This window comes from Ornithodoros turicata, chromosome 6 (assembly GCF_037126465.1).
Source record: "Ornithodoros turicata isolate Travis chromosome 6, ASM3712646v1, whole genome shotgun sequence".
NCBI lineage: Eukaryota > Metazoa > Arthropoda > Arachnida > Ixodida > Argasidae > Ornithodoros > Ornithodoros turicata.
In genome coordinates, this window is record NC_088206.1 from 69528312 (window position 1) to 69551834 (window position 23523).

At 48.7% G+C, this 23523-nt stretch overlaps 2 protein-coding genes across 3 annotated transcripts in view; one reads left to right on the top strand and one right to left on the bottom strand.

Moving 5' to 3' along the window:
- The window catches only part of LOC135397217 (E3 ubiquitin-protein ligase TRIM9-like), a 149627-nt gene extending 137088 nt beyond the window's left edge, over positions 1–12539 (top strand). For both annotated transcript variants that reach the window (XM_064628646.1, XM_064628647.1), the window contains 3 exons: positions 7538–7676; positions 9886–10110; positions 10544–12539. In XM_064628646.1, the coding sequence (XP_064484716.1) occupies positions 7538–7676; positions 9886–10110; positions 10544–10908 (729 nt within the window). In that variant the 3' untranslated portion in view covers positions 10909–12539. The remainder of the gene's footprint in view (positions 1–7537; positions 7677–9885; positions 10111–10543) is intronic.
- A 6189-nt stretch (positions 12540–18728) lies between these two features.
- LOC135398287 (uncharacterized) lies at positions 18729–23134 on the bottom strand. Its single transcript, XM_064629705.1, has 3 exons — positions 22839–23134; positions 20812–21089; positions 18729–19055 (listed from the first exon to the last, which is right to left on the bottom strand). Exons 1-3 carry the CDS (start codon positions 23056–23058, stop codon positions 18759–18761), a joined length of 795 nt encoding a protein of 264 aa, XP_064485775.1. The 5' UTR covers positions 23059–23134; the 3' UTR covers positions 18729–18758.
- Positions 23135–23523: the final 389 nt, after the last annotated feature.

Consider the following 23523-nt stretch of genomic DNA (forward strand, 5'->3'; position numbering starts at 1 on the left):
CCGACAGCTGCGTGGCATCGCTTACGATCATAAGCGTGTCTGGTGTCGATCAATATATCACGATAATCGTGATATGCTCACATCGGATCGAGCAACATACCCCGCTTCTTAATTTATCTGTATTGCGGCAATCGTCAGACGTACCTTTTTTTCCTATGCCTCTAGGAATAATGTCTCACAAACGACCCATCGTGATGTTCGATTGGTCCTTGTTGTGTATGACGTCACGATCGTAAAGCGAGCCCCCATTAGACATGTTCCGGGCATCGACTGTTCTAATGCCGGAGGTATCGAACCGAAAGATATATACCGCCGACGCCGTAAAGCAAATTAAGACCACTCCCCCCCATCTTCCCTACGGTCCTGTTATAGCACCGGAAGAGAAGGCACGCACAGGGGGCGCCACTAGTGAGTATAGCGATATCTGACTTTCCCTCTTGCCCCGTGCGAGGATACGCGCACATTGTGGCCAGACTTAAGGTAATGGTTGTTACGTATCCTATGCAGGAGGCGATCCCGTTTCGGCTGCTTTACTGCATCTATGAGGGATCGGGATTAGGGAAGATGTGAGTCACGTGAGTTGTGTGTGCGCGCGGGAAAGGATAGTGGCGCATGCGCGATGGTTGCGCGGTGTGATGACGGGGGTGAAGTAGCGGTGAGGCGGACGCGTTGAACTGGGGGTGAGGCTGGTGGCGTTGCGTAGGGCGCGATGTACGGAGGTCCAGGCAATGCCCTTCAATGCGAGCGAATGCAACTAACCGTATAGCTAGCGCGTGCAATGTGCTTAGGGCATTGCGTACAGTGTTGACAACCTGATGGGCTCCAAGTGAGTACCAGCGGCGTGGCCTAGCGGGATTAAGGCGTCCCTCTCGTTGGTGGTAACCAAGGTCGTGATGAAGACTGGGAGGTAGTGGGTTCGAATCCTACCACCGGCTGTGCTGTCTGAGGTTTTCCCTGGGTTTTCCCGAATACTTTCCAGACGAAGGTCGGCCCAGTTCCCCTTGAAGTCGGCCCAGGACGCATACTAGCCCTCCTGTCCCCCATTCCTTCCTGCTGTCCTCTCTCCATCTGTCCACATCTGTACGCCGCTCATAGCCACCGTTGCTTCGCGGCGCCAACACGGAATTAAAAAAAATCCAACTGAGTATATATACCTTTCGAGGTCATGTCACGGTTTTAATTCGCTCAAAAAAATTGCGATAAACATGGCTTGGGGCGACGTTCTGGTGGGAAATAATCACCAATTTGTCGAGCAACAGTGACCTATGTTCCCCGACTGACTAGCTGCTCCTGACGGCTACGTAGCCGACTTCTTTTGTTTTAGACACAGCGTTATGAGCGTGCTGCGTAATTTTTTTCCCGCCGTACTTGACGAACAATGCGCTGTTGGTGGCTACTTCGGCACAGTGTTGCCCGTAATTTTCATTTTTAATTTTCTAAAAAAAAAAAACTATGAGCGCAATCGGGACGAAAATTTGGACGTGCGGATATACTGAGGGCTCAGGCTATCAAAAGGATCAATTTTCTGATATTGCAACTCCACCCCTTTACAGTGCCTTAAAACAGGTAGAGTGTCTCCACGTATCGCAGTAACTTCTGCAAAACCAAGACGTCTGCAACGAATCCGAACAGCTAACTCGCTAACCAACAACAAAAAAATCTCCCTCGTATGCGCTTCAAGTGGCACGCTTCAAACTCCGCTTTCACAAATCGTTCACCACATACACCGCATGCAGTCATTAATCACAGCCAACACGCCTCAACATCTAACTTCCAAAACGCTTCAACAATGTACTGTCATCTCGAAACCTAGCAGAGATCCACCGACACACGCTCGCGCTGCGAAACGCATCAACTCCTCTGCCACCACCAATCAGCGCCGAGCTGTGTCACTGACGCCATTTTTCCCTGCCAAACACGTCTGCTTTCCAACGGAGACGACTCTAAAAGGGTCTGCCCATTAACACTGTATTTAACGCGGTTTCCGCGCTGCAATCGTCGTTAGACATGCAACTCTCCCTTTTGTTTTTCGCATCCCACGAGAGGGCGTCAGTTGTTAGTCGCATTACGAGAACAGTCCTTCGCGTCGCTACAGGGCTTTTCAATTTAGCCTATGACTCTCGCTAGGCGTTAATTAGGCCACTGTGAAAATACGACGCAGGTTTCAGACCGGCACCATGCGCGACATCTATCGGTGGTGACGGCGTCCTTTAATGGGAGAAGATGCCGTACGCAGTGAAAGGTGAAGGCGGAAAGTGACCTGAGACGGGCGTTGCTGTCGTTGTGACCGGTTGAAGGTCGGCGTAATGTTAAATGTATGTCTGTGCTACCACTGGGTGGTCTCGAGGCGAACAAGATTGTTGCGTGGGAAGTAATTTGGAGGCCGGACGGATGATTCCAACGCAAAGTCATTCGAGAAAGTGTGTCAATATGGAGGTGGATGTCCACCTTGTTTGCAGCCCTGTGCTATGAAGTGTTGCATTGCTGATACGTTGCGCGGTGGCGAAATGTCGTGAAGTGAATAGCACGGCAAATAAATTAATTTATCACTCTCTCCAGTATACCTCATTCCTCTTGGAACGTGCTCGAAAGGGAGCCAAAATGTCAAGATGGCACGATGACGATGATGTGATAATTTGTGATTTTGCGCTGCGATAGAACTATGTGATAACCGTGGATTAATTTTTCAACTGTTAGTCTGTTGAAGTGTCAGCGTTAATTAACTATATTAACCATTTCTTCCTTGTAATGAGACGCGCGAAAACGAAACCGAAACTAATCACATTTTTGTAATTACGAAACTGACATAACGCGGTAGACGACGAGGCCGACCGTACAATCTGCTAATCGAAGATATACTGCTCCGACCGCATTTCGAACATGGCGTACATACCTATATACATATGCACTTGTCAAAATTCGTGCGGCGGAACTTAATTAAATCCGAGTCGCTCGTCTGCTCCCGCTTCCGTCTTCATTAAAATTTAAATGAGCGCCTCCACGCGGGAAGTGTCTGCACTGCAGGGTCGTTCGGCTGCGCGCCACCCTTCAAAGAGAAGGGAGCCTTCAAAATCGCGGATGATTTCCACGATATGGAAATGAAAGAAGAGAGGATTTTAATTACTGGGCTTCTTGGGCGAGATTTCGACGTTTTCACAACGACGAATAGGGAAGGTGGTTTGTCTTAAGTTCTTAAAGGATGAAGAATAGTATGTTTTGCGCTCGGAATTCTGAACACTGTATCTCAGTGTTCGATAATACGACAGCTCTTAATAATCAATGCTGGCAAACATACATAACTATGAATAGAGAAGCATCTCATTACGTCAGGCATTCGTCACATGGTGGTGTCACGTGGCCCTATAAAGCAATGGACGGACCTACACTATAAGGCTATCGCTTGAAAAAAGAAGGAGGCGTACCAGAGCTGTGAAGTGCTACTATCTCAGCATCTAGCTCCACATTATAGACAATAGGGTAATGTTTAACCTGCCGTTGTATCTTAACGTTATTTTTAATTAAGCCAGTCCGAATTAGCGTGATAGTATCTACCTCCATCCCTCCCAGCGGACAGCAATAAAAGCGACTCCCCAATAACGTAACTTGCACTTTCCAAACACGCCTCACTACATCGGAACCCATCTGGCAACCCTCGTCATCCCTCTGCTAAACCCATCCCTCCCATCAAATTAACCGTATCCTAAACTTTTCACAACACAGCCCCTCCCCCCCTCTTTCTGCCCACCTTGTGAGACACCCTCTCTCGATGACGTCATGCGTGGAATTCCCCACAGGAATGCGTCCCCAACGAATTCCACATGACGTCACGCAGAAGGCACCCTCAGTGTGGCCAGCCGACCTGCTAGCCGTTTCGCCAGAGTTAGTCACCTAGATTCGCTTGATGGCACGTCCGCTAGCGGCATGACGAGGATAATATATTCTCGGGACCCGATATGCGTTTGCGCCCTCTGTTAATGACTTTTGGCGTTTGTTTCGGTTAGCATTCGTAGGGGGTCGTTCTAGTCTGCTGCGAAGATACGGGGCGCCACTGAGCCGTGAAGTGTGGGTGCCAGAGTGTAGCGCGTGTATAGTGTTTGGGCGTATATTGTGAAGGGTCGACTTGACAGTTTTAATCTGGGTTAGAGAGTGTGATGGATAGTGGGCCGATTTATCTATTGAACGGTTTGGAATCTTTTTCGTTTAATTTCCTCTTCTTTTTTTTGTGTGTGCTTGTTCTGACTTTTATTGTTCTTAGTTTGATTTCTTTTTTATTTCTATTTTCTGGTCTCCCGCTCGGATAACCCCAGTTTTCGACACGTGCAGCCGTGGGAAAAATCGGTGTGAATCGGCGGTTTCTTTTATTTTTATGTTGTATCTCGAACCTGTTCTGTTGTTCTTCTGTCTCTTTCTTTTTATTTCGGTTCTTGCCGCCAGTAAGAGAGGGGAGGATAGAACTGTTGGTGACTCAGTCAACTTGAGCAGGTGCCGCGCAGACTGGGAGGTGCATTTGCGTTGGACCAGAGAGAAACTTTTTCTCGCAGTCTGGCAACAGTGACAGATGAATGGAGGGAGAGGTTGGGGGGTTCCACGTGTTGATCCTGCTCTATTCATACGAACGAATGGAGCGTGAGTTTTGAGCTGTTTATTTCTCTTACAAGTGCAGTTGTGCTGTTGCGTCTCTTTTAATGCTAGTTCGGCGAAGAACTAATTTTTAAAAGAGTTCGACTTACATAGTGTAGAAACCCGAAAGCACCTGCGACGTTACTGGCAGCATTGCGGTAGCGTTAAAATGCCCCGGACCTTGTGCCGTGCCATCAACTCGCTGCTGGTCAAGGATGGATTTGAACCCGTACACCTTGAATCAGTAGGCCTCGTGTTAGATCCTAACTTTCGAAAGGTCCGTATACCCTGGCCCATCCTGTGATTGCCGAAATAACCTCATATCGTTGCCTATACCTTCGCCCTGTTGACGATGGCCTAATAAGGCCGAAACAGCTGTCCAGTGCTGGTATGACGACGTCCGGGTACTTCTTCATCTTTTTGAGTGTTGAGTGTCTGGGTACTCAGAAACACCATCCGCCTAGCTTACTAGCTTACTTAACTCTCTAAAAGTCCGTGACGTCGCCCAATGCGTTCCTTTTAAAAGGACAGAATGAACGATTTATATGTATCCGTGAAGAACAAATCTCATCTATTGAACAACCAAAATTTATTGAGCTGGATCAACAACGGCTCTGATCGAGACAGCGTTCCACTCAAACTTCCGCATGAACGTAGTTGACGAAGCACATTAAAGAACGAGCGCACCAGTACGGGATCACGTCTGACAGCGAACAAAAGAACCTCTTCATGCATCAGATACGGTAGTCAAGAACCGACGCACTGCATAAAGTCGAAAAGACATGACAATCTCAATAGCATCCCTACTGCACTCTTCCTTACAAGGCTCTTCCAGAAGCAATAGACTTCGAAGACTTTCTCTACGGCACACGCTATAACTCCCCCTTATCCAGCCGTAGAGAGGCGCGTCTTGTCACGTTACCGTCACTCTCCGACATTCCCCTTTTCATCCATAAGATCCCGTATGCTCCACGTACAGCCATGACTCATCTGAACTTTCTCTCTTTCCCCCCGGAACCCCCACCCAGTACTTCCCCAATCCGAGCAGAGACAGGCGACCTGCATCGCAAAGAGGTAGTCATGCGTGTACAGTGTATCTATACTTCGGAATTATAATATAAATCACGAAAAAAAAAAGGAAGACGCGGGAAAGGATAATTTAAAACCTAAGCAGACGACATGAAAAAGGAAAGAAAAACGAAACTTCCCGACATTGTTCCCAGACTCTTTTCCCTTTCCCTCCGTCCCTTTCTCTTTTCTAGTACGTGTCCCCGTGGCTCCTTTTCACGTGTTGTAATCTAATATGCGGGCCGGGCTTTAGTTTTGGTATCGTCTGCTAACGCCACGCATGCGCAGTAAGAATGTATGCTGCGCGGTCCAGCGGCGTTTTGGGACGGGACTCTAAATTGAATTTGGTCCGGGGAACGAAAGGAGAACATAAGGGAGGCGTTGGTGCAGAAACGGTGGACTCTTTTTTTTCCTTCTTTCTCCTTCTCAAAAGCTGTAATTAGAATAATGAGATTCAAATGTGTGTTTTCTAGCTGCAGCTAGGAATGTGTAGGTTGTTCGCCAGACAAGCTTAAGTGCATCGCGGCAGCAAATGCTTTGGGAACCGTTCTGACAGGCCGAAATACAGGAGGCTTATTTAGCGTACCCCGCGTTGGATAGGCTTGTTGGGTACTAAGGCCGTGGCGTCCCAAAATCATGCGTCCGGGTATACAGCGCCGTGTGGTAAAATATTTTCCGGGGAAACGAAGTGGACAAAAGGTGGCGCGTGGTGTCAGTACAAAACTGCGGATCCGTGGGAAATCTTGCGCACCAGTGAACTACTATTTTTGACTGGTTTATCTTTTGTTCCTTCATCACACCACGATTAACCCAACTAACTTCTGGTGGTAAGTGCTATTAACCACCCTTTACTGCTACAAGAGAGCTGGGCCCGCTTGCACTAACGTTCAGGTCATTCCTCAGTGCTGCCCTCAGTAGCTTTGCCAGTGCTCTAAGAGAGGGAGTCGTCGAGGACAGTACCGTGTGCAGAAAGGACTATACTGAAGCTACCGAGGGCAGCACTGAGGAATTGCCTGAACGTTCCTGCAACCGGGCCCTGGACTTGCCACTTCCGCACTTGTGGAACCACGATCTTCATATTACGTTTAAGCCAATCCAATCCAAGCCAATCCAGCTTATCGAGCTGCCAAAGTCCTCCATATCCAAGCACCCATGGAAGGACGACTGAGCGGCAACAGCTCACCCACAGACGATATCATATGATAACACTCCTCATTATTAAGAAAATAATCCTCCTTGCGCTTGGTGATCGATTATGAATTGCAGAATTACCAACAAGAGACGCATATACCAACATAAGACGAATAACAAACACGCGTGCACTGTAAACTGAAAAACACCCTTATGGGTGTAAGTGTCTTGTCCTATAAGTGACACCTCTTTTTACACCATATGGTCTGGAACACACTTTTTAGAGGGTGCATTCTGTGTGAAACACCCTTTGAAAGGGTGCTTTTCCTTGAAAATGCCGTCTTTTGCACCCTCTATACACGCTTTTAGGAGGGTGTTTAACAATTTTACACCCTAGTAAAAGGGTGCAAAAGAAGGCATTTTCAAGGAAAAGCACCCTTTCAAAGGGTGTTTCACACAGAATGCACCCTCTAAAAAGTGTGTTCCAGACCATATGGTGTAAAAAGAGGTGTCACTTATAGGACAAGCCACTTACACCCATAAGGGTGTTTCTCAGTTTACAGTGTGGTATGGGCAGAAAGGGCGCATTCTCACTGCTAGCGGGCCTTGGGTGCCAACAAAGTAGCGAAACGTTCAGCCAGTTGAACTGTCTTACTCATACTTTTAACGAAAATGCTCAGTCGTAAAACCTTTGTCGCTGCTTTCTTTTTTACCGTAGGAGGTTTATTGCGGGAAAGAGACCATCTGCACCGTGGACGGCCTCCACTTCAACAGCAGCTACAGGGCGAGGGTGAAGGCCTTCAACAGCACAGGAGAGGGACCTTACAGCGAAGTCATCAGCCTACAGACAGCGGAAGGTAGGTGACTTCTTTCCACGGCACAAAGAGTTACTTTGGAGTGAAGTTGCTAGGTCTTTATAGGCGAATTTACACCTTCATCACCAATCGAGCGGTGAAAATTGCTATACGCCTCGCTTACGCTAAACCCCACAAAAATGCAGGTCAACATTTGCGCAAAGTAGCCCCGACGTCCTGGGTAGGTCAGCATTTTAGTAGCGTGTCCACGTACTGGTCCCAAGGCTGTCGTTTCGAACCCAGCGGAGGACTCCAGCGACTTGGTGACGTAGATGCGTTGTCTTTCGGGATAGACATGCGTTAGGAAGGGCATGCTCAGATTTTCGTTTTTTGCTGAGACTCAAAGAACATTGAGGTGCGCGCGCGCGCGCACACACACACACACACACACACACACACACTAGACCCGTTGTCGTTCTGCAGTCATTGCCCTATATTGTCCTGTGCAGACGTTGTCCTAGTCCCAATGCACCTTACCAATCTTAAGAGATTCTACGTCATGTATATCTACGCACAGCCGCTGTCGGGCCTATACCTGTAACACGCGAGGACCACGGAGGCTTCGGCCTCGGGGTTCAAGACTATAGATCGCAGCGCACGCGCAGTATCGGTACGATAACCGTCCAGCCGAGTATGCCAAACAGCCGTCGTGAGGCGGTATCTGTCTCAACCCACTCTGTGGACGCCAGGTCCCCCAAACTCACCTCGGAAAAGCGTGCAACGAAGAAGGCCGCCACTAGATACCCCACTGTTACCGTTCCGGATCACTTCAGCGCGCTAAGTTTAGCGGCAAAATGTTTTTGTTGCTTCTGCGAATGAATCTAGTCTTTATATGTCCAAATACAACGCGTATAACAACTTTCTGGGTCGTGTTTCACTTTTTGGTCCCGTTTTTGAACGTGTTGAGCGATCGGAAGGATCTAGTGGACGGCTGCGTGCATCACATAGCGTACCTGTCGTACACCAGGCGCCGCAGGCGCAGTCGTCCATTTCTCCTTCGGTGACTTGGCCTGGCTTGGATTGTGCTTCAACTGGATCTTTAGCGCGCTACAATCAAACGCAAGCCAACGTCTGGTAACAATGGGGTATCTAAGGGCGGCCTCCGGCATTGCACGCATCGGGATAGGAACAAATACATGGGAAAATGGCGACCTTGGGGGACCTGGTGGACGCAGTCTGGGACGCAGACCCGCTGGCCCCTGCATGCGCCCACGTGTTACGGCAGCTGTCTAACCCCCCAACAGCACCGAATATCCTCTGGATGTACGAATAATGTCCTAACGAATTCGCACGTCCGATGGACATCCTCGGAATAACCCATCGGACGTACGAATCGGTTTGGACACTATCCGTACATCCAGAGGATATTCGGTGTTGTTGGGGACGGTAGCTGTATAGATATCGCTACACTACAAAAGGCACAGGGCTTTTAATCCCAACTTTCGGCGCCTCGTTTTGCGTGCAACTGACTGATACAAAGTGAAGTTATCTCGTAAATGGGAAACCGCCCAAACACTTCCGTAGACCCCCTCGTTTTCCCGCGTTTGTAATGTATCCCGCATTCCTTTGATGTCTACTATGCCCTCGAGGTGATCGTGAAATTACTGCTGGAATTGAGCTTGCTTTGTCGACGCCGATGTGATCCTGGAGACGGGGATAAAGATCAAGCTAAACAAAAAAAAAAAAAGAAAGAAAGAAAGAGAGGGAAGAACGGGACGAAAAAGGGTTTTCCCTTTTCCCTAGGGTTGACGCGCGACGCGATTTCGCCATCAGCGTTCTCTGGGTGTTTGCTTGCCCGAAGCCATTAGCTCTTTCGGCGGATTTGGCCTGATTGGTTGAGCGGCACCCAGAAATCGAAAAGGTTGCCGCCGATTGGATGAGCCAGGTGGACGTCTGGTCGAACGAGTGACTTCAAAGGATGGTGCCGCCGAAAGGTCACGTGATCGTTGGCGGATCTTATAGAGAGAAGAGTGTGTGGTGTGGGTGGATGCTTTGGTACGTGTTTGTTTCGCCCGCAACGTGGCGCTCCTTGCTGTCATATTTATACGTCGCGAATAGCACACACCACCGTAAGAGAGAGAGAGAGAGAGCCCGACTACATTTCGTTAGCACATCTCCGGATAGGGACCTTTCCTTTTTTTACTAAAACCTAACTGTTCTAGATAAGTTCACTCTCCACTGTACATTTATCCATGTTTATCTTCGCTTGCAGTAGCGTGGTTTGCCCTGGACCCAGCTTCTCGCCATCCTGACGTGGTTCTGTCAAACGAAAACCAGACGGTCCACTGCGACAGCTACGAACACAGAGTAGCGCTGGCAACATTGGGCTTCTCCCGCGGCATCCATTATTGGGAAGCGTCCGTTGACCGGTACGACAGCAACGCCGACGTGGTACTGGGCGTTGCTTGCTACGATGTCGCCAAGGGGCTTATGTTAGGTATGGTCCTTCAATTGTCTATTCCCCCGCTCTTTCACTTCCTGCATGGTTGCGGATTGGCTTGGCCACCTGCTTATGGCTGCTTACCTGCTGTGGTATGGTACTGGTATGGCAACTTTCCCTATTGCACGTCGCTGCAAACGCTACAACTGCACAACTATTCCTTGCACTGTCGAGGCTTGCACCTCATAGGTGGGCTTGCAAGCTAATAATTGGAATGCTTATGGCCGAGCTGATTACTGGGAAATCCCCGTAATGCCATCGTAGGCTCTAATGGACTTCCTGCACGTCTTTTGCAAAGATTTCCAGCTTGCTTATTGCACGAAAAGTTCCTGCAACGTTTTGGAGTCCTTCTACCCTTTCTGGCTCTGCACACAACCAGGAGTGCACTCACCAGGGACAAAGTGTAGAAAACTATTCTTTTTACATTCAGGCAAGGATGACAAAGGCTGGAGCATGTACATCGACCATCAGCGGTCCTGGTTCCTGCACGCGGACCGACACGAAAACCGCACGGAGGGCGGCATTGAACGTGGCTCTGTCCTGGGCGTGTTGCTGGACCTGGACCACAGACATCTCACTTTCTACGTCAACGACGAGCGCCAGGGCCCGCCAATGTCGTTGGGTCACGCGCTAGGGCCGTTCTACCCGGCTTTCTGCGTGAACCGAAACGTCCAATTAACGATCCATACTGCTCTCGACCCTCCTCCGTCTTCGGATACATCGGACGATGGCGAAGAGGTCGTCGCAGAAGTGCATCGCCCACCAGACGGCGCGCTGCCACCGCCTGTAGTGTAGTCAAAGCAGACGACTCTTCTGATTGCGGGACAGACGATATTCACCAGAAGGATGACTTTCGAAGCAGGTCTCGAGCGTTCCTAGTGACGTCAAAGGTGTGACGTCGCGCGTGCTGAAGTCTACGTTCCACCAGGTGACGCTGCTGGACTAGCACAGTGTGCAGCGTGGACTAAGTAGGCTACGCTTATGGTTTCGGTTTCAAAGCTGAGGATGTTCCGCCAAGTTTGACGTCAGAGTTTTATCCGGTGTGACGTCACGAACGACGTTAGCGTCGCCACCACCAATCGTCGATGTTTCACCTCCTCGCAGTGCAGGGCACATTTCGGAGTGGCGTTCACGCAAACGCACCTGGTGACGCTTTTTGGAACAAAGATCTACGTGCGTGACGTTCGCTATTTCACGGGGTGGGGGTGGGGGGTGACGTCACCAGCGCTGTAACGTAGCTGACAGTGTCGATCGTGGTGAAGCTGACCAGTAGCTACTGGAGGAGTAATGATGTCTTTCTCTTTGGTAGGTCTCCGGTGTCACGTGATCTTTTCTGTCTGAAATAGTTTCCTACGTATCATTGAGTGTTCGTATGCAGGCCCAAAGATGGACACTGTGAGGGAAAGAGGGAGGGAAAGGGAGTGTTGATGGATGGAAACATATCAAATCTCGAACCCCGGTTGTTTTGATATTTTCGAATACGCGTTTTGTTCTCCTTTAGGCCTATATTCCCGGAACATATATATATATGTAGACTCCCAATGCTTTGTGACGCGTGGTTAGACCCAAGGGACGCTGGTCGTCCACCCTATCTGCATTTTTAGCGTGTCACATTTCTCAGGATATCCGACACGGCCCTTATTCAGAAGGACATATCTTGGACGAGGAAGTCGTTTACTTTTCTCCTTTAATTCGAGGTCTGCTCCAGCCACACTTGTCCCACGCACGGGATCTTATTCCAGCTTGAGTTCAACTTCTTTGCATTTCAGCTATACTTTACTGTGCGCCAACTGCTGGACACTGTTTCCCAGGAGATCTCACGTGCACAGATATATTTATATATGTGTAAGAAGAAGAAGAAGAAGAAAAAAGAAAAGACAAGCTCCTACGCGGAACGTGTATACATATCCGTGACACTATTATGGCGGACAAGCTCTTTTTATGCCGCATTGTGTAAAAAAAAAAAAAAAATGTTCTTCGGGATGTTCCGTGAGAACTTTCGGGGGCGGGGGCATATTTTCGTGAGCGGTATCTGAGTTTTTCTCACTGATGATGATGAAAGCGTGGTTTTCTGTCATGCTAGTTACTAGTCCTATGTAGTATAACTGTGAAGGATGCGAGGCACAGCGAAGAGGTTTTTCAAGCAACGAAAAGTCATAACTGGAACGTACCGAGTGAATGCGAAACTGTCATTGAGAATCGTTGTTATGAACAGCGAGACGGTTTCGCACGCTTTCGAAAGTGGACGAATATTCGAACCGCGTTTTGAAACACCAACCTTACACCAAGTTTTGGACGTCTCAAACGGATGATTTTTGTTTACAGCTGATAACCATGAAGCAGGCGGGCATTTTCTTCGTCGCTGCTGCGAAAACGGAAATGCAGACGACAACGATTAAGCAGGCGGCCATTTCTGTCGTCTGCATCTCTGTCGTCCGCTTGGGGACTCGGATGCAGTGGTAATTGTGTCGTCTGCTTCGGAAACTGCTATGCTGATTGGAATGCTGTAGTCTGCTTCGTAATCCGTGGTGGTAATAATTGGTTCCTCCTCAGGCTTGTGAGCGTGAAGTTGTTTTTATGCGTAATTCCAATTATTGAGAAGGCTGTTCACACAGTGTTCCGTTGCGATTGATGTAAGTTTACAGACGTCATTCGGTTTCGGTTTCGTGTTCGAACTGGCATGTCGTCTATTCGCTCACTTTCGACCACAAACGTCACCACGACAAAAAATAAATAAATAAATGGCACTGCTAGAATGGCTGCACGTTAGAAGAACGCACATATCAGACGAAGTGTTGATATTTTATGAAATGCCACTTTTAATGCCTACGAATTACGCTTTTTTTTCTTCCATTTTTACCGGATGTAAATATCTCGCCCCCCTTTATTGCAGTTTTATCCACATTTGCGTATCTAGGAACCAGATTGCTTGCTAGATATAGCGTCTTCCCTCGTTATTGTATCACCGCTTGGTTCTGTGAGGTGTTTCTAAGTTGTAGCTTTAAGCGCGCGTGGACTTTCTCATGCCATTCGTACGTGGCTCTTTCCCCTGGAGTGAGCGAGAGTTTAAGACGTGATCAAACTTTGAAAGCAGTCGAGTAGAAACGGTAGCAGTTCTATCTTATTGCCTCTGTACATGGTTTTTTCTACAATGTTTCAGTCCTGTGATGCTCTTCTCAAGCACATGTATATTAAACAAAGGTTTATCGACAACAGCGAGTTTTGTCCGTTGATTATTAATGAGCGAGAGTGTGTCACGATTAAGCCGTTAAAACTCGGAAGATACCGGTTGCACAACGCCCCAACGAAAGCGGAACGCCGAAGAAGTTTTTGGGGGAAACTTTCATTGAGACTCATATGGAAGTTTCTTTCGTGCGTCTCCACTTCTGAGGTCCACTTCTGCGCCCCCCTCCCTCCCTCCCTCCCTCTCTCTCTCTCTATCTCTCTCTCTCTCTCTCTTCCTCTCAAAATTGCTTGGTCCCTGGCCACATCCAGTCCACCAACGCTCTGCCCTCCGAGCTCTTTTTGACCTTTTCGGACACGATAGGACATCGATCCTTATTGCGAAGGGGCTCATTATTTCATTCCCCCACATCACCACCAGCAATGGGATAGAGTATCGCCCCCTGGCGGTGAAACTCCCCATTCATCATCTTAAAATAAAGTTGTTGTTGTTTCTTCTGTGCCTTACGTTTCCGTTGAGTTTTTTTTTTTTTTTTTTTTGCGATATGTTCGTTCCAAGACCGTTACCACCCTTACTACAGTGGCGCGCAGACTTGCTTCGAACAGAGGAGCGCGTGTCATCGGGCGCTGATAGACAGCTGGAAACGAGATTGGGATGATCCACTATCCCGTTGAAGGGAGGGTTGGTACGCACAGCGGATGCGTCTGATAAACGGTGCGGTGCGGCGAACGCATCCGTTGTGCGTACCGACCCTCCCTTCAAGGGGATAGTGGATCGTCCCAATCTCGTTTCTAGCTGTCTATCAGCGCACCACTGTAGCTTGGGAACGCACTAAGGTGCAGAGTGAAATGTACAAAAGCGTTGTGTAGAGCTCTCGGGACAGCATCTACGCTCACCAGTTGCTGCACGTGTTCTTCTGTCCGCTTGGATGATGTGTGTTGTCGCAGTCTACTTGAAACGCTGTACGTGGAAAAGGTCCCTCACTATGTCCTGCCGTATACGGCGCTTCTCTTCGCTTACGGCGCTGTCATTGTTCGGCATTTCACCGCTAGAGGGCCACTCTTCATTCTGGTCCGCCATATTTGACGTAGAAGCCGACGCCATGTTGGGCACGATTCGTTCACAGAATCCACGAAGAGAAAAATTGATCAATGTAGGCAGAGGTTTGCCCAGGGGCTGAGGTATGCTAGCTGCGGCTGAGCGGTGCTTTACCAACACCGGCTGTGTTGTGTGTCTCGCTTTTTATTTTCCTCAGACCCTGCAAGGCGAATGTCGGCCGTTATCTGTGAAGTCTGCCCAAGACGCACAACAAACTCGACCAACATGGTGCCACTACATTGTCAATTATATCTCTTTGTAATGAAAGGCAAACCAATGAACCGTCACAGCCACATTAGGTCTATAGGTAGGTCTATTACGTCTAGGACTAGTCCTACTACGAGAGCCTGCGCTGGTACACTAGCTTCTCACGTGTCCTCGTACGCCATCTCATAACTAACGGCGTAGTCCAAGATCAAGCAAACGACGCTGTTAACAGACATATCAATACATCAGGCACATATCCCAGAAGCATTCGTGGGCATTCATGGGCCTCTGGAGCACCGTCTCTTCGCACCGGCGAAATGGTCCCAATCTGAGCATTCGAACCCGGTCCCCGTCTGCTCATTTCAGAAGTACTGGGTCGTCGGGTAAACGGTGGTAGTGCGGGTGAAAGAGCTCACCGTTGTCGGCCTCACACAGGTGGGTAACGTGACGACGAACGCTCTGTGGGAATGTGCGTCCTGGGCCGACTTCTAAGGGAACTGTGCAGACATATGTCTGAGGAAAACGCAGGGAAAAAAAAGCAAGAACAGAGCAGCCGGCACCGGGATTCGAACCCGGGTACCTCCCAGTCTGGAGTGTGACATGGTGAGCGCGCTAGTCACTGAGCCACGCTAGCTGGTGGGTAAAGAGAAGTAGGTGAGGTCACCGGTTCGACTTTATGTCCACTATAGGACCAATTGAAAGTCCCGTCCGCATTGACGCTGTTGCAGTTGGAGGTGACGTCGCATGCTTCTTATCAGGCCATGTGTCCATCGTGATCGGCCCACTGGGTGCAGACGTATTTCTAGCGATGATTTTTGTGTCAAGTTTTGGATAGGTAACTTCGGTGACCGTGAACGTGAGGAAGGAGAACGCAGAATCTGGACGAGACTCTGCTGGATGAGTTGAGGTTGAGCGTCGTCATATTGTCGCTGAAGCAGCTCAAGAGTTACCTTCAGAAGGAACTGTGTTGAAGAGAGCGGCCATGCCATCGTGGTGTGGTTCAAGGACACCTGTCTGGCAGAGTAATGGAAGATGGGGGCTCCGTCACTCGCTAGCATTTTCCTCTAGTGGTCATATGTGTCGTATCTGCTTATCAAAGAGACTCGATAATACGTGACTACCCCGTCCGTAGGCCTTCTTCCTGAGGAGGACGGAGAAGGGGTGCAGGAATGTTACTCGATCAATATCGTATTCCCTAATGGAAGTTCCCTGTGCGAGGTTGAGGTGCCGGATCTTATATTGTGCTGTTGCAATCTCGGTTTTCATCCATTTTGTTGCGCTATGAATAGAGGAAGAGTTGTGCGAGTGGGTGTAGACGTTGGAAATTCTAAGTCTCGACGAGGTCTCGGCGTCCTAGAAGGCAGAAGCGAGACCGCGGTTACGAGGAACCGCCTTGAGGAGCACATTGCGCAGCCTTTACTTCACTACAGATGGATCCTTCAGCATTCTTTTCGGTGTACTCGGTAGTACGGTTTTGTGAAAAATCCATCTGGTTCGATATATCATCCGCTCCGTACCCTTCTAAAAACAGCACAATAACCCCTGACAGAAACAAAATGGAGGCAGGAACAACAGGCATGGGCGCCATGGCATGGCATGGCTTCCAGAGACGCAGGATTTTTGAGCCAAGACAATGTAGTTCCGGGCGCGGTCCCTGCCCCACATCTCACCCCTTGGGAAAAAATCATGGCGGCGCTCCTGACAACAGGACAGTAGTTCCCGAACAGGCCGGCCACCCAGCGACAGTTTCTTGTTGTCATGACATAGGTTGCCGCGTTTGCGAACCCACTTTCCCACTTCCACTTTCCATCTTCCCACTTTCGTTCCCTGTCTCGGCTTCACGCTACCCGTTTTTTCCACCAGAAGTTGTGCAGACTCCGCACGAGAGCTCGGTGCTCACTAAAATTTGCTTGGTATGCTCAACTCCGATTCACTGTGGCCTAGTAAAACGCTACTTTCAGTACGACCCGATAGAAGACTGGTAAAATCAGCGTAGGAGGTAGATTTCATGGAGAGGAACTGACAACAGGCTCTGGTGATATCATGCCGCCTGAGGGATTGGTCAATTGTCACTGCAGAGACTACAAGTCAGCGCCCTCTTCTTGCTATGACGGTCATGGATATCGTCCGTACCGCAGCCTCAGAAGAGTCTGCACCATTGGTCCTAGTGGTATGAGTGGTTCGTTGGATCTATTGGTGTTGTAGAGGAGGCGGTATTCCTCCACGGGAGTCCTGACCGGCGATGATGGAATGTCCCAGCGGCCGGTGTTCGTGGCCTCACGCTAGGATGGTGCCGGTAGAACTGGTTGGCAGGCGCAGTGGCGCGCGCCAGCAGGGGCACGTCTTCATCGTCGTCCACGGGCCGTCACATCACTCCCACCCTCAGACGCGGAGCGATGTAGAGCTAGCGGTTGAGGTAAGACGAGAAAGAGGGGCGGCACGTGGAACAGGGACGGCTGGACTTGCGTCTTGTGCTGAATAGGAAGAAGTAGCGGATGAATGGGCGGACAAGGGCTAATCGGGCGGGTTCGAGGGGCGGACCGAAGCGGAGTACAGGCAGGTAGGCCGAAGTGATCAAGACAGTGGGGCGACAGAACCGCGACCGGTTCGTGAGCGGCGAGCTCGTAGTGTCGCCAAGGAGAGTGCCGGGTAGGACCATCGTGAAGCACGGGGAGACCGGGAGTAGAACTCACTATGGCTTCCGTGCATGGTCTCGGTGGACCATTGGTCCCGTTGCCTCTTGGCCGCAATTGGATGGGCTGCCAGTATCTTGTACAGACGCCTGGTGGGAAGGCGAGGCGGGCAGGGTTCTTGTACCGCTAGCGCAGGAGATGCATGCGGTGCGGTCGACAGCGGCGTACCGCGACCGGTACGACCGGCTCAGGAACGTGCTGCTGGTGAATGCCCGAGGAGGACCGTCGCGAAGCGTGAGGCGGCGTGAGAGTTATCATGACGTGTTGAGAGTGGTGCGGTGCAGGAGAGGTGTCATGATATGCCAGGTCGTTGAATGCTAAGCGAGGAGCGTTACCAGTCCTCGGGGGAGCTAGTACCTTCAGTGATGGTTTCCGGAGTGGTTCGCTGGTCGATGGAAAATTTGGGATAGGGAAGTGCCGAATTACGCCGAACGTGGTATCACGTTCGGGTCACCAAATGTAGAGGAGGTGGTATTCCTCCACAGGCGTCCTGATCGGCTATGATGGAATGTCTCTGCGGGCAGATGTTCGTGTCCTCACGCTAGGACGGCGCCGGTAGAACTGGCTGGCAGGCGCCGTGGCGCGCGGCAGCGGAGGCACGTCTTCATCGTCCTCCACAGTGAAATGTTGTCTGCTACTCAGCTGTTCGAGGTTCAGAAAAAAAAAAAAAAAAAACATTGCTCCTGGCTCGGTCGTGGTTCAGGCGCACCTTCAGTCCATCGTTCTCCGAGGGAACTTTCAAAACTTTTACGGCGGCAAAGGAACAAGGCGCTGACCTCCATTGACCAGCGAACCAGAACGCGCAGACCCATCGGAGACGTGGCATCATCCTTCTCTTCGTTCGTCGCGAGTTCGGGAGTTATGTTTATGTGAGTCTTTTTGTAAACAAATTGCACACATCAAAGCCTTTCGGGCTATTCAGTAAATTCACACACACTTTCATCAGACATCTTAACTTGATATTTATTTTTTATTTTTATTAATTTTTTTAGTAATTTAGTGTAGTATGGAGAGTCCGAGAAGAGAGACACGGAAAATCTGCAGAGCAACCTTCGACCAAGGACGACCAAGTAACTGTTTCAGAACTAGTGCTGCAGCTTATCAGTCTAACTGCCCATTAACGCAAATTAACGCCACGAAACCCACGGAAGTAAATTCTACGCAATTATCTGACGGAGGCAGCGTACCCATTTTATTTATGAATCTTTGTTTTTTTCATTTTAGGACCTTCTGTTATACTGTGTCGCGTATAGAGAAAGTATTTCAGAAGAGCACAGTGTGAAACTGCGTAAATTGCAATGACATATATAACCTACCTAGAGTACCTTGGCCCAATGTCGGCTGGGTATCGGCAACTACTGAACCAATATTGGAGCGGTACTGCCAATATATGACCGAAACTCCGTGCTACTGAGGGAATCACGTATAGGACATTGACGACGCATGAAATTTAGTGGCATAAATCAATCAATCATTCGCTCAGCGTCGTATGCCGAACTCCCGAACATATCGTCGTACGATCCGTCTGCGCTTCCCTCTGTGGTGGTTTCTCTCTCCAACACTGCGGTTATATAGTAGATGATTAATGTGATGCCGACAGTTTGCAGAATGAAGAAGGCGGCAATGCAGAGGGCTTCTTGGTTGGTCTCTGGACAACACGTATTCTGTTTGCGTGGCCGCGCAGCGCCCACTTTTCTACGTTGGGCTTCCGCTTGTGCTGGGGCGGGCGCGGGGAGTTCCGTTTCTGCTGGTTGCGCCTTCTGAAGAAAGAGCAAGGTTGTGAGGTGCTGATATGGGAATTGGGGAGTGACTACAGCTTCTATAGTCTACTAGATTGCACGTCATCCCCATTTTGCATTTGTATTTGTATTTATTTACCTCAATGATACAGAGAAGCAGACATAACTGTAGGGGAACCGAAAAGCAGCACAGGCGGCTTGACCCGGGTACCACCCCGCTACACTAGTAGTCATGTCGACAAGCAAGACAATGAAGAAACATATACATGAACGAAATATCAATCTTCATATCAACCGAATCATATCAATCACCACCATCAACAATTGTAAAACTCGATACGAACAGAACAGTGGTAACGCGGATTTACACGAAGATTAAAAGAAAAAGAAAAAAAAGACATTTTAGATCATTGACGTAGAGGGAACACACGAAAAGCTTTAATGAAGAAGCGTCTTAAGGATGATAGTCACATATCATTAGTATTGACATGTAATGAATGAAAACGATTTAGGATACGAGAGAGGACATAGAACACAGATAGCTGTTTCTGCATTTGGGCAACCTAAGTCCCTGACTGTATAGCGTGAACGTTCTACAACGTGCTCTAACGGCGAACAGTGACAACATGAATCTGTTTTGTTTTATCGCTAAAAGATAGGTTTTTAATAAGAAATAATCGTAGAGGTGAGTTACTTTTGTATTATTCAAGGTATTCAATATTCAATTTTAGTTTCGTAACTTACTCTTCTCAAGTGGCAGTACATCCTAGTCCCGAAAAGGACTAAAATTACTCCGTTTATAGTCCTGCCTATATAGTCGTGCTCGACGAAAGAACGGATTGTTTAATTCCCGCCCTAAGCTTTTCCCTATTGGCTACTGTAGCTGGCTGCATGACTCATCAAGATGACCCACGTCCAGTCACCACATTACCGCCAGCCTGGGGTGGGCATGTATTATTAATACATTGCATCGTAATTATTACTGTAACATATTTTTGTATATACGTATTTGTATTACGTATTATATTACACATATTCAAAAAGTATTTGTTTTCTATTACAATTCTAATTCCTCAATCATAATCACGAAATATAGTTGTTGTTCTGTGTTCCCCGCGTCCATCAATCGGCTAAACTTCGCAGAATGACCGAGATGTGGCGCTTTCACATTGCGCGGAACAGAGCCGTTTATTGGGAGAGTTTGGCCAGTGGGAGGAGCCTTCAAGCGCGTCATATGACGTCACACGACGGGCGGCGCCAAGCCCAGTGCCACCATTTTGGAGCGAAGCTACCGCCTTGAAGTCGCCTGTCTCTTGAAGGCGAACAGACATCTTTACTAGGGACCTTCTGATCTAACCGGCAGCACAGTATCATGCCCGCACCGCTTAGTGCGTGCCTGGGGGCGGGGGGCGGGGGGGGCACCCCCAGACCCTCCCAGATCCCCCTGAATCTGTCAAACCCAACCCCAAATCTGCAAAAATGCGAAAAATCTCCCAAACCCCCAAAATCTGTCAAACCCAAACCCTACCACCCTACTACCATTCAGCCCAATTCAATTCGGATCCGTTAGGCTTAGCATTGCCGCGTTTCTCCCGCGCTAGAAGTGCATCAGATGGGGTTTTTGATATGCATATAAAGTTTTAGATTCAGTATATGACCTTCTTTCACATCTATGCAATGTTTACCTTCCAAACGCTTTCAACAATTTTTTAAAAACGAGTGGTCCGGATACGGAACGACACGTCTCATTCAGAATAATACTCTAGTTTCCACTTACCTCTCCAAAGGCTCTCCAGCGCTTTGCACCTTTGTCATCCTGTTTCTTCCACACCGCGTGGGGGCGTTTCGGAAGCTCGGTAAGAGGTACGACGCTTTGTCGACGCGCTGTCTCGGGGGCTCCACGATACGGACGGGTAACGTGAGGAGCATCTGGGCGCTTTTTTTCGTGCAGAAACCCTTCAGTTCTATCTGGTGAAACGGGGCGACTGACTGCTCCAGGATATAGGAAGACTGTTTGGTTAACCGGGGAAGGAACAGCACTCGGGGCCGCTGTAGCTGCAACATACACCGATACCACGATGCATTTCATTCGAGCAAATGCACAGGCTTTAGTGTGATTCTATACAGGGTTAGTTACACGTTTTGATCGCATCGTAAAAATAGAAGACGCGGTTTATCTAACACCAAACTTTGCAGACTAGTAGCCAATTGTCTGAAGTTTTGTTGGATTTTTTGTTCCGAGCATTATGGTCCTGTAGAATAAAAATAAAAAATCCAGCAAACTTTCACTCTATGCATTTTCTATGGCCTATCTCGCTCAAAAGCCGCCATTTTCTGCTTTGTGCGATTCCGTTTCATTTCATCACACACAGGTGGCACCAGCATACAGAACAAGATTGGAACAAGAGGATTGGTGCATAACGCCAGAATCGGCGTGTGACATCGTTGTAGGCAGCGCTACCTGTGTGAAGTGATGTAAATGTGAAGCAGACACAAGAAAAAATGGCGGTGTTTGTGTGGGATAGGCCATTGAAAATGCATGGGGAGAGATTTTGCTTATTTAATTTTCTTTCTACATGCCCATAGCGCTTACAAAAAAATTCGAATGAAACCTCAGATAAATGGCTATCAGTCTGCCAAGTTTGGGATGGGCCAAACCTAGTCGATTTTTACAGTGCGATCGAAATGTGTAATGTTTGCTAGACCAACCCTGTAGTTACGCGACGAACCGTTTGAAACGACGTCCCCGTCTACACCCTAAGGAAAAAAGGAGTAAAATGGGGAGTAATTGCAGCTTCTACTCCCTAGAAGTGAGATTACTCCCTATTTTAGTCCCCTAAGCCCGACATTTACTCCCCAGGACTGCAAATTGTCACTGAACTTGGCAAATGGTCTTCCAAATGCAACAGTCTACGTCAGTATGTGCCCTTCGTCAATTTGACGGCATCTCGCTGAACAACTCAGCAAACTTGACAATTTTCCACCCACACAGAGTAAGAAACAGCGCTTCTTTCTTCGCAAAAGTGTGCCATATGTATTGTGCTCTATAATTTTGTATCACTCGACATATCACGGTTAATGGTTTGATTCAAAGTATTTTCGGATGTAGTTCCGTATCGGTACCACTGGCTTTTTAAAAAAAAAAAGAATAAAAATCAAAATGAAACGCTTTTACGTGAAAGAGGAAGTAATTAATAACGAAATTAAACAGGGAATGCGTAAAACGTATAAAAATTAAATTTTATCGCCGGTTTCTTTATGGCGAGGCGCCATCTTGGCTGAGGACCTTCTGACCTAACCCGAGGCATAGACTCGACGTCCGCACCGCCTAGTGCGTTCCTGAAAGGGGGGGGGGGGCGCCCCCCCAAAAAAAAATTTGTTGAACCTAACTTAACCTGTGATTTAGCCCATTTCAACGACCCTACCTTTCGCAAGACGGCAAGTTTCGAATTCGTTAGACTTAGCATTCCCGTATTTCTCCTGCGCTAAAGTGAATCAGATGGGGTTGTTTAAATGCATATAAAAACCTTCTAGTCCACAGAATTTTATAATTCTTACATTTTTAGATTCAGTATATGATCTTCCACTTACATGCAATATTTACTTTCCTATCCTTTTCACTAATTTTAAAAACGACCGGTCCCTGTACGGAAGTACACCCGTATTTTCATGCATGGACACAAATTATGTACCTGGGTCTCTTAGAACAGAGCGTGAAATGTAGTCTCCACTCTGCGACATTCATTTTTGCTCTCTTTTTTTTTTCTTATAGAGTGTATAACGACAGAAGTGTTGGGGACATACCAGGTTGTGCCCACGGTGACGAAATGGACCGCGAATACCGGTATAGGTGTGGGTGAAGATTTGCTTTGTCCAACAGTTTCTTGGGTCTCTCTGGGCTCCCGGGACGGCTGACGGCGGGTTTCCTGCCGTGGGTGTCTCCCGCGGGCCGCTTTGGTGATTCCGAGTCATGTTTCTTTTTCGCTGCCTTGACGGGCTTCGACTTTCGGACATCATTCGGCATCGCTGCTCTTCCAGGAGTTCGGTTACGGTGGTTCGGAACGTGAGGATTCTTCCTCTTCTTCTTCGTCAAAAGTGTCGCGGGCCATTTCGTAAAATGTTAACGCAGCACGCGCAAGGTATTGTAGCGTATTCTATCGGGACTTTGGCGAAACAATTTGGCGTCGTCTGCAATAGACCATTTTAGAAATGCAAGCGCCACCTGTGGTGCGCAAGGGCTCATGGGAACTTAGAGCGCCTTCAAGCATTACGATACGGCCAGATGCGGAGGCAGAAGAAGAACAACAACATTCCCGGTGTGCGCAGCCACAGCGTCAGCCGATATAAACCATATCCGAAGCAGACGACGGAGCAGTGTCCCTCAAAGTTCCCATGCTGCCTTGCGCCACGCACTTGATGGCGCGCGCATCTTTTTCAAATCGTCTATTCGTATCCACATGGTGTCGGGTTGCGGCGAGAGGCCACATTT

Excerpts from the sequence above, each read along its gene's own strand:
- LOC135398287 (XM_064629705.1), bottom strand. The coding sequence starts at position 23,058 with ATGCCGAATGATGTCCGAAAGTCGAAGCCCGTCAAGGCAGCGAAAAAG. Across the intron at positions 21,090-22,838 it reads GTCACCGTGGGCACAACCTG|CTACAGCGGCCCCGAGTGCT; the intron begins GTATGTCCCCAA and ends TGTATGTTGCAG. Across the intron at positions 19,056-20,811 it reads GCTGGAGAGCCTTTGGAGAG|AAGGCGCAACCAGCAGAAAC; the intron begins GTAAGTGGAAAC and ends CTCTTTCTTCAG.